This window comes from Erythrolamprus reginae, chromosome 2 (assembly GCF_031021105.1).
Source record: "Erythrolamprus reginae isolate rEryReg1 chromosome 2, rEryReg1.hap1, whole genome shotgun sequence".
In the NCBI taxonomy this organism is placed as follows: domain Eukaryota; kingdom Metazoa; phylum Chordata; class Lepidosauria; order Squamata; family Dipsadidae; genus Erythrolamprus; species Erythrolamprus reginae.
The window spans coordinates 3,710,167-3,721,043 of NC_091951.1; the positions used below are offsets into that span (position 1 = coordinate 3,710,167).

At 47.7% G+C, this 10,877-nt stretch overlaps 1 protein-coding gene across 1 annotated transcript; it reads right to left on the reverse strand.

The window, feature by feature from the left end:
- Positions 1-1,615: 1,615 nt before the first annotated feature.
- Positions 1,616-10,235, reverse strand: LOC139158535 (H-2 class II histocompatibility antigen, E-S beta chain-like). The gene is made up of 6 exons (XM_070735856.1): positions 10,157-10,235; positions 6,865-7,140; positions 4,631-4,912; positions 4,372-4,485; positions 4,111-4,134; positions 1,616-1,743 (listed from the first exon to the last, which is right to left on the reverse strand). The coding sequence occupies exons 1-6, from the start codon at positions 10,233-10,235 to the stop codon at positions 1,616-1,618; spliced, it is 903 nt and encodes a 300-aa protein (XP_070591957.1).
- Positions 10,236-10,877: the final 642 nt, after the last annotated feature.

The window sequence follows — 10,877 nt, forward strand, 5'->3', positions numbered from 1 at the left end:
GATGGCAGAAAAAGACCTCATGGTCCATCTAGTCTGCCCTTATACTATTTCCTGTATTTTATCTTACAGTGGATATATGTTTATCCCAGGCAGGTTTAAATTCAGTTACTGTGGATTTACCAACCACGTCTGCTGGAAGTTTGTTCCAAGGATCTACTACTCTTTCAGTCAAATAATATTTTCTCATGTTGCCTTTGATCTTTCCCCCAACTAACTTCAGATTGTGTCCCCTTGTTCTTGTGTTCACTTTCCTATTAAAAACACTTCCCTCCTGGACCTTATTTAACCCTTGAACATATTTAAATGTTTCGATCGTGTCCCCCCTTTTCCTTCTGTCCTCCAGACTATACAGATGGAGTTCATGAAGTCTTTCCGGATACGTTTTATGCTTAAGACCGTCCACCATTCTTGTAGCCCGTCTTTGGACCCGTTCAATTTTGTCAATATCTTTTTGTAGGTGAGGTCTCCAGAACTGAACACAGTATTCCAAATGTGGTCTCACCAGCATTCTATATAGCGGGATCATAATCTCCCTCTTCCTGCTTGTTATACCTCTAGCTATGCAGCCAAGCAGCCTTATAAGCTATGCAGTCAAGCATCCTATATAAGCAAAGAAGAGCAGTTAAGAGAACAAAAAAGCCATCACTGGATCTTCCCAATGGGAGAATCGCTCCTAACGAGATACTCTTTGGAAGGACACAAGAACAACATCACCAATGAGGTTCTCTAAATCAGTGTTTCCCAACCTTGGCAACTTGAAGAGATCTGGACTTCAACTCCCAGAATTCTGGGAGTTGAAGTCCAGATCTCTTCAAGTGGCCAAGGTTGGGAAACACTGCTCTAAATATCTACTTGGATTAATCTCCAGAACTCCATCATGGAGATATTGAAGAATTCAACCATGTGACGATCCCTTCGTCTTCCCCAAAAGAAGCTTCTCTGACCTGGAGCTCTTCCTGCTTCTCCTCTTCTCAGCCAGGCTCAGGAGGGATCTTCTAGCCATTGGCGTCGCCCACCAACTAGTCTCCACTGGATCTCCAAAGATTCTTCCAGCCTCGGAATGTGATACTGAAGAGGATGTGAGCAGGGGTTTCCTTTATGCCTCCTTCTATCCTCCCCCCTTCTCAATAGTTGAATTTCCCCAATGTAGTTAAGAGCAGGTGTGGGGCGGGTTTCCCGTTCCCTCCAAGCCTCTGAATCGCTTTCTCACCCCCGGGGAGGCTCTGAATCTCGGGATCCCCACTTGTCGTCCCCCCCCACTCCCCTCACCCCCATTGACAGGGAGTAACTGTCAGCCGAAACAACCAGGCCACACCAAGGAAGGAGAGCATGCGCAGTGGGCTTAGTCTGCAGCAAAGAGCGCGCCCAGGGATTTCAACATCTGAATTGCCTCCCCGAGGTATTGCTTCGCTAAGGGGCCACCTCTGCCCTCTTTGGGACGCCCCCACTGCTCCTCCGGTTTCACACGGTATGGTCCAGTCCTGTTGCGCTGCGCAAAATACGCGTAACCCCTCCTTCTTTCTCCGTCTCTGCTCCTCTCCTCAGGGAGAAAGCATCACAGATTCTGCCCGGAGACAGACGACTCATCAGAACGGAGACTTCCCATTGGCGCAACTTATTCCTTGGAAGCCAACTGCGAAGTATCCCTCTCAACCCCGCCTCCAAATCCCACTTCTCCCCTCTTGGGAAGCCTCCGTGGGCTCCGCCTGTTGCTGCTGCTGGCGTGGACGTCGGACGGGAGCCCTGAAAGCGAATGAGGGGGAAGGAGGACCCACGGTAAGAGTGGGAGAGAGGGAGGGGCCATTGATGCTGATGAGACAGGAGCTTGCGAGACGCCTCCCGTTTCCTCTTGGCCACGCCTCTCTCGGTGCGATTACCTCAGACGTAAAAGCGGGAAAAGGGGGTTCTGAGAGGGGTGGGAGGGGCCTATTCTGGCGGGAAAACGGAGACGGGGCTCTGAGGGAAACGCTATCATGGGGGAGGTGTCTTTGGGGTCCTAACGGACGGACAGGACTCCTTTCTCTGGGTCAGACACTGAATTGGACCGCCTTCTGGTCCCCTCTTCTCCCTCCGGCCCCTCAGGTATTCCCCTCAGGAGGCTCTTTCCGGCTTCTCTGATCGGAGTTCCTCCTTTCACCGTCACTGGCTGGCGAATGACTTGGAAGCTCCCCAGAGCCCATACTGGATCCCCCCTTCAAACCCTCGGCCTCCACTCGCTCCCAAAACCACTCAGAATGGTGGTGTTTTCTTTCAGGGCTTCATTTTCACAGTGAAAAAGTGGCATCGCTGGCTGCACAATAAGGAATATATTTGTTCTGTCGGGCTCTGGTAGAATCCTCCCAAAAATGCACAGGTACAAATTTCAGACACACACACGTTTGAAAACTCAAAACAATGTTCTTTATAATGAAAAGTCCCTTAAACCAAGCCCTCTTTTGGTATAGCAAAGAGCACTGGTCTCCAAACAAACTGGTACACTGTAATTTGTACAAGTCCCTTATCAGTTCTGTGATACTTAGATTGCAGCTGTGAGGCAATTCACAGTCCTTCTTTCACAAAGTGAAACACACTTTGCTCTGGTTTAATTTCAAAGCGGGGAAAAATCAGCACACAAAAGGTCAAAGTCAGCAAAGCAGGCACGAAACACAAGGATCAGATAATCCTCCACAATGGCCAAACCCACAGGCTGTTATTTATAGCAGCCTCACTAATGACCACAGCCCCACCCAACCACAGGTGGCCTCATTTTCTTTGATAATAATCTCTCAGTTGTTGTTGCCTATCCATCGCTCTCCTAATGCATGGCTGTATCATTAACTCTTGTTCCGAATTCAAGGAGGAGCTAGAGAATTGATCTCCTTCTGAGCTGTCAGCCCCACTCTCCTCCTCCCTGTCACTCATGTCTTCTTGGTCAGAGGAGCCTTCATCAGCAGATTCCACCGGGGGCAAAACAGGCCTGCAGCATGTGGATGTCTCCCCCACATCCACAGTCCTTGGGGCAGGAGCTGGGCCAGAGCTAACCAGAACAGATAGGGTTTCGGAGGCTTGCAGAGTACATTGGGGGTCTGGGGAAGACAAAAATATTTTTTCCTCTTTGAAATCTTGGTGTGTCTTATAAATTTGGTGCATCTTATACTCCCAAAAATATGGTAGTTCTTTTCAAAAATTATCTGTTATGGAGCCTCCCACACTCACCCAATTTTTATTTTTATTTAATGGAGGGGAAATACAGTCTGCATTGGTTGCCGATCAGTTTCCAGTCACAATTCAAAGTGTTGGTTATGACCTATAAAGCCCTTCATGGCACCGGACCAGATTATCTCAGGGACCGCCTTCTGCTGCACGAATCCCAGCGACCGGTTCGGTCCCACAGAGTTGGCCTTCTTCTGGTCCCGTCGACTAAACAATGCCGCTTGGCGGGACCCAGGGGAAGAGCCTTCTCTGTAGTGGCCCCGGCCCTCTGGAACCAAAAATGGGTTTTTTTAAAGCTTTAAATATTTTAACTGATTGGATTATTGTGATTTGTACTACTTGTTGTGGGCCGCCCCGAGTCTTCGGAGAGGGGCGGCATACAAATCCAAATAATAATAATAATAATAATAATAATAATAATAATAATAATAATAATAATAATAATAAAAAATAACTCCCCCCAGAGATTAGAATTGCCCCCACCCTCCTTGCCTCTTGTAAGCTGCTTAAAACCCACCTCTGCCGCCAGGCATGGGGGAATTGAGATTCCCTTTCCCCTTAGGCCTTTACAATTTTATGCATGGTATGTCTGTATGTATGATTGGTTTTTATATTAATGGGTTTTTAATCGTTTTTAGTATTGGATTATTATTGTACGCTGTCTTGTTATTGCTGTTAGCCACCCCGAGTCTCCAGAGAGGGGCGGCATACAAATCCAATAGATAGATAGATAGATAGATAGATAGATAGATAGATAGATAGATAGATAGATAGATAGATAGATAGATAGACAGACAGAGAGACAGAGAGAGAGATAAATAAATTGAATGAATGAATGAATGAATGAATGAATGAATGAATGAATGAATAAATAAATAAATAAATAAATAAATAAATAAATAAATAAAAGATACTCACCTGCAGGTGGCTGGTTGAGCATTGCTGAAAGGAGAAAACGACCCAGTGAGAACTGTTCATTGGCTGGAGCACTGAGGGAGGCCCCCTCACCTTCGGTAGCCCATAATCTTTCCTTAATAGCCCCTCCAAGAAGAGAGGTTCCCAAACAAATTTCTCAGAGGGGACAAGCAGTGTCTTGGCCATCTGCTTACTAAGCTTCACAAGGTGCCTCCCTTAGATGGCCCCATCCCCACAACCTCTCACGCAGGCCACTAGACTCACCCTTCTTGCTCTTCAGGTAGGAGAAGAGTCCCACAGCCAGGAAGGCCACGCCTATCACAGCCCCCATTATCCCCGTCCAGAGTTTCCTCCTGGCAGAGCGGGAGGAACGGGGCTCTGGGGAAGGAGAAGGAGCCTCACCTGAGCAGGAGGATCAGGCTCACCTTCCCCCGGGAGTGTCAATCCCGGCTCTCCACACAGGGTGGGTCTTTCCTTCTCAGGGCAGGGATGGCATCCCCAGACCAGGAGGGGAGGAGCTTACCCCACTGGACGGTGACAGGGGCCTCTAGGCTGGCATGCCCCACCTGGCAAGTGTAGACGTCCCCCCGCTGGGGCTGAGTCTCCAGCATAACGTGGAGCTGGTAGGTCCAGTCTCCGTTTTGGAGCTCCTCCCCAAAGGCCACACCCTCCTTTTCTGGCTGTCCGTTCTTCAGCCACTGGACCTCGATCTCCAAGGGGTAAAAGCCCGTCACAATGCAGAGGAGGATGGTGTTGGGGGAAGCGGGGTCCATTTTGGTAGGGGAGATGTTGACGGTGGGCTTGGCTGGTGGGAAGAAGAGACACGAGAGACGCAATAGAGCCCAGAACAGAAAACCAAATGAAGAAACCATTTTGATTTTTAAATTACAAAATAAAGGCAAAATGAGGATCTTGTCCTCTTTTATCTAATAAAAAGAAATAATGATCGATCCAATTTATAGAGCTGCTCATCTCAAAAGGTGGTTCTGAGTGTTCTGTCGGGCTCTCTGGTAGACTCCTCCCAAAAATTCACAGGTACAAATTTCAGACACACACACACGTTTGAAAATTCAAAACAATGTTCTTTATAATGAAAATTCACTTAAACCAAGCCCTCTTTTGGTATAGCAAAGAGCACTCGTCTCCAAACAAACTGGTAATTTGTACAAGTCCCTTATCAGTTCTGTGATGCTTAGCTTGCAGCTGTGAGGCAATTCACAGTCCTTCTTCTTTCACAAAGTGAAACACACTTTGCTCTGGTTTAGTTTCAAAGCGGGGGGAAATCAGCACACGAAAGGTCAAAGTCAGTAAAGCAGTCACGAAACACAATGATCAGATAATCCTCTACAATGGCCAAACCCACAGGCTGCTATTTATAGCAGCCTCACTAATCACCACAGCCCCACCCAACCACAGGTGGCCTCATTTTCTTTGATAATAATCTCTCAGTTTTTTGTTGCCTATGCATCGCTCTCCGCATGTGTGGCTGTATCATTAACTCTTGTTCTGAATCCAAGGAGGAGCTAGAGAATTGATCTCCTTCTGAGCTGTCTGCCCCACTCTCCTCCTCCCTGTCACTCACGTCTTCTTGGTCAGAGGAGCCTTCATCAGCAGATTCCACCGGGGGCAAAACAGGCCTGCAGCATGTGGATGTCTCCCCCACATCCACAGTCCTTGGGGCAGGAGCTGGGCCAGAGCTAACCACAACACAGACCAGTTGCTCTAACATCTGTAGTTATGAAAACCTTTGAAAGGCTAGTGATGTCCCACTTGAAAACTGTTGTGTGTGTTCCCTGTCAGCCTCAAATCCTTTGCTGTACCATTTTTCAAAGCTTTGGAAATTATTTTTTAAAAAACTCCTAAAATGCCAAATGCACTATTTCCCATAGGAATCAATGGAAAAGTGATTAATGCGTGCAAGCCCAAAATTCACCCCTTTTGCCAGCTGAAGCCCCCGTTTTTGTGCTACTGGGATTCCCCTTAGGCTCCATGGGAAACCCCACCTCCGGACTTCTGTGGGGGGGGGGGTTTGATGCTGCAGGGGAATCCCAGCAGGGAAATCCCAGCATCGTAAAAACGAGCGCTTCGCTGGCAACGGAAGTCTGGAGGTGGGGTTTCCCAGCGAAGGGAGCCTCAGTGAAATGACAGCATCGCAAAAACACCGGAGTCTTCGAAACCCCACCTCCAGACCTCTGTGTTTTTGCGATGCTGTGATTTCACTGAGGCTCCCCTTGCTGGGAAACCCCACCTCCGGACTTCCGTTGCCAGTGAAGCACCCGTTTTTGTGATGCTGGGGTTCCCTTGCTGGGATTCCCCTGCAGCATCACAAAAACACGGAAGTCCACAGGTGGGGTTTCCCATGGAGGGGAGCCTCAGGGGAATCCGAGCAGCGCAAAAACGGGCGCTTCGCTGGCAACAAAAGTCTGGAGGCGGGGCATCCCAGCAGCGGCAGTGGGTTTGTAAGGTGAAAATAGTTTGTAAGAAGAGGCAAAAAAATCTTAAACCCCGGGTTTGTACCTCGAAAAGTTTGTATGACGAGGCATTTGTAAGATGAGGTATCACTGTATTTAAAACAATTTTAAAAATAATTTTACTTTTTGTGATTCTCATTTCATTCCCATTGCATTCTTGGTTTTATGATTCTATCCCATCATTTCTTCGATATTACTGGTAGTGTAATTATTGTCCTGCGGTCCTGTTGGTCATGGCGAGTTGTTGAACACCCTCCCTTAGGAAGCCCCTCCCTCCCAGACTCACATCTCTGGCCAACCACATGCCCCTTCCTGGCCGCCTCGTAGTTGTGTCTGCAGAAGCGATCCACTTCGGCCCTCTTCATCATCAGAGTGACCTTGTCGCTGTTCCACTTCTTAGCGTCCAGCTGCCCTAATTCCGAGATGGCCACGTGCTTCCCGAGTTGGCTGTCGAAGCGGACAAACTCCTGGCGGTTGTAGAAGTACCTGTCCAGGTAACGCACCCGCCGGGTCCCATCAAATGGGAAAAAACAGTCGGTCTTCTCCTGGAACAAGAAATGGGCTGCAAGGGGGAGGGAGGGGGGAAGAAGGGAGTCCTGAGAGGCCTGAGCAAGCTGTGTGCTGCAGCGGCCAAAAGAGCCAACACGATCTCGGGCTGTATTCAGAAAGGGAGAATCGGAGGAGCCCAGGAAGGGCTGCACTGGTCAGACTGTCCAGTTTAGTCTCCCCGGTGAGAAAAGGAGGAAGAGGGGTTGGGAAGGGGCAGAGGGGGCCAGAAGCCTACAAACAGTGGCTAGGAGAAGCCGGTCTCATTTGCCTGAGGGATGAGGAGCCGGGGAGGAAGAGGAGGAGGAGAAAGGAAGAGGGGATGGGAAGAGGAAGGAAAGGAGAATGTGGAGAAAGGAAGAGGGAGAGGAAGGTGAAATCAGAAGGAGGGAGGAAGGAAGGGAGAAGAGGAGAAAGGAGGGAGGAAGAGGGGATGGAAAGGGGGAGAGAAGCAGGAGGAAGAGGACGGGGAAGAGGGTGGAGGAGGAGAGGGGGAAGCAGAAGGAGGAAAAGGAGGGAGGGCAGGAGGGGAAGAGAAGGAGAAAAGAGGAAGGAGGAAGAGGGGATGGAAAGGGGAAGAGAAGCAGAAGGAGGGGGAAGAGGAGGCGAAAGGAGGAGGGAGAAAGGGGATGGGAGCAGGAGGAAGAGGGAAAGAGGAGGGAGGAGGAGGGAAGTGGAAATAGGAGGAAGATGAAGAGGAGAAAGGAGGAAGAGGGGTTGGGAAGGGGCAGAGGGGGCCAGAAGCCTACAAACAGTGGCTAGGAGAAGCCGGTCTCATTTCCTGAGGGATGAGGAGCAGGGGAGGAAGAGGAGGAGAAAGGAAGAGGGGATGGGAAGAGGAAGGAAAGGAGAATGTGGAGAAAGGGAGAGGGAGAGGAAGGTGAAATCAGAAGGAGGGAGGAAAGAAGGGAGGAGAAAGGAGGGAGGAAGAGGGGATGGAAAGGGGGAGAGAAGCAGGAGGAAGAGGGAAGAGGGTGAAGAGGAGGGAAGAGGGGATGGGAGCAGAAGGAAGAGGAAGAGGGAAAGAGGAGGGAAGGGGAAATAGGAGGGGGAGGGGAGGGGAAGAGGAAAGCAAGAGGAAGAGGAGGGAGAAGAGGAAGAGGAGAAAGGTAAAGGGAGGAAGAGGGGATGGGAAGGCAGATGGGAGCAGAAGGAGGGGGAAGAGGAGGGAGGAGGAGGGGAGGGAAGCAGGAGGGGGTGGGGGAAGAGAAACAGGAGGAAGGAAAAAGAAGAAGGGAGGGGAGGGGGAAGAGGAGGAGGGCGGAGGCCATCATAATGGATTGCAGGGTCCACTGCTCCCAGCCACTGCATGATTTAATAATTTTGGGGATTCACCCTGTTTGAATGCAACCAACTTTGGGAAGTCCAGTTCCAGGTTCAATTCAGGGCCCCCAGATGTCACCTGGCAGGGCCTAGGGGAAGAGCCTTCTCTGTGGCGGCCCCGGCCCTCTGGAATCAGCTCCCTCCAGAGATTCGCACTGCCCCCACCCTCCTCACCTTTCGAAAGTCTTAAAACTCATTTATGTCGCCAGGCATGGGGCAATTAGATCAAGCCCCCTCAACCCTGCTTACTAAATCTGAGGAGTGGTTGTGAATGAATTGGCTGACTGGTTTTAATATACTGTATTGGGATTTTAGTTTGTAATTTTTTTAATTAATTGGATTTGTTGTGGCATTGTTTATATTGTGTCTTGTGAGCCGCCCTGAGTCTTTGGAGAAGGGCAGCATACAAATCTAATTAATAATAATAATAATAATAATAATAATAATAATAATAATTTTTATTTATTTATTTATTTATTTATTTATTTATTTATTTATTTATTTATTTATTTATTTATTATATTTTTATGCCGCCCTTCTTCTTAGACTCAGGGCAGCTTATAACATGCTAGCAACAGCACTTTTTAACAGAGCAAGCCTATTGCTCCCACAATCCAGGTCCTCATTGCCCCCACAACCATAATAATAATTAATAATAATAATAATAATTAATAATTAATAATAATAATATAATAAACACAATTTGCCGCTACATCATGCAGTCCTAGTTGCTTGGGAAGTGCCCGACTGGTGATGAAATACGAAATCCTGAGCATAGTGATCTCGTTTGCTGTGTTGTATTGACATAATAATAATAATAATAATAATAATAATAATAACAACAACAACAACAACAACAACTTCAGTCCAGCCAGGTGGGATGGCTTACGAGACGGTCCCAGAATTGCTTCCCCATTGGCTCCTATTAAGTCGAGGAGACTCACACCCACAGTGGGGCAGTAAAAACTTTGGCTGCCCATTACTGTGTGCACCGGTGCTAAAATGGGAGGATTCAGTATTTATTTATTTTATATTTTATTTATTTTATTTTATTTTTATTTATTTTTATTTTATTTATTTTATTTTATTTTATATTTTATTTATTTTATTATTTTATTTTATATTATATTTTATTTATTTTATTATTTTATTTATTTTATATTTTATTTTATTTTATTTTTATTTTTTTATCTATCTATCTATCTATCTATCTATCTATCTATCTATCTATCTATCTATCTATCTATCTATCTATCTATCCATCTATCTATTTATTGGATTTGTATGCCGCCTCTCTCCGCAGACTCGGGGCGGCTATTGAAGTAAGAACAAATGAACCAAGGCGGCTTGACAGCCGATGACAGGATATTTATACTGTACTCGCAACCAACTGACTGAACAACCAATCAGGTAACTCAGAATAGCCCGCCTAAATAAGGCATCCCGGTAACAAGCAATAACCAATGGGAACAAGGGAGGTACCTGCCAATCAACTTAGAGGGATACATAACAGCTCCCAGCCCCGCCCTTTGGCCACATCCAAAGCAAAGGGGTTCCCTCTCTATCCTGGGGGGGGGGGCGTGGGGGCGATGTGGGGGGTGGAAAGGATGCTGCATCTCTGGCCCTCGATCCCTTCCCCCACGTCCCTTGCTTTCTTTCCCCCATCAGCACCCCAGGCCCTCCCCCCACTGACACACACCCCTCCTTACCAGGCAGCTTCTTCCCGCCTTCACTGCCAGGGGTCTGGGGCAGCAGCCCCACCAGCAACAGCAGGGGGACCCCCAGCATTGCACATGGATGCTGCCCCACAAGAAGCCCCCCCCGCCCCACCTCTCCGACTAGAACGGGACCCGGAATCGGTGGTCTGAATTGGGGACGGACGGAGGAAGTGTTGTTTTACATACATTCCCCTCTTCAAATAGGCAGAAGCAGAGGGAACCAATGGGAATTCTCCTTTCTACAGCGTCATCGGTCTCCGGGCAGAGTCTCTCTTGAGTTCACCCTGTAGAGATAGTAAAATTCATCCAAGAGAGAGACAGACTGAGAAAGCTGCAACGGGGTGGGGGGGGGGTGTCCATGGATCTTGGGGATGACAGTGGAATTAAATCTGTTAATCCGATAGTTAATCAAATTGGGGGCCGTGAATTAACGCCCCCCCCCAATTGCCAAGGTTGGTGTATGGTTTGATTGGATTGTGTGATTATTTTAGTATAAGGGTTTTAAATTGGATTTGTACACTGTTTATGTTGTTGTGAGCCGCCCCGACTCTTCGGAGAGGGGCGGCATACAAATCTAATAAATTATTATTATTATTATTATTATTATTATTATTATTATTATTATTATTATTTCAATACAACACAGCAAACGAGATCACTATGCTGGATTTCGTATTTCATCATCAGTCTGGAACTGCGTGATGTAGCGGAA

Excerpts from the sequence above, each read along its gene's own strand:
- LOC139158535 (XM_070735856.1), bottom strand. The coding sequence starts at position 10,235 with ATGCTGGGGGTCCCCCTGCTGTTGCTGGTGGGGCTGCTGCCCCAGACC. Across the intron at positions 4,486-4,630 it reads CCCTGTCACCGTCCAGTGGG|AGCCCCGTTCCTCCCGCTCT; the intron begins GTAAGCTCCTCC and ends CTCCTTCCCCAG. Across the intron at positions 4,135-4,371 it reads CTACCTGAAGAGCAAGAAGG|CAATGCTCAACCAGCCACCT; the intron begins GTGAGTCTAGTG and ends TTCTCCTTTCAG.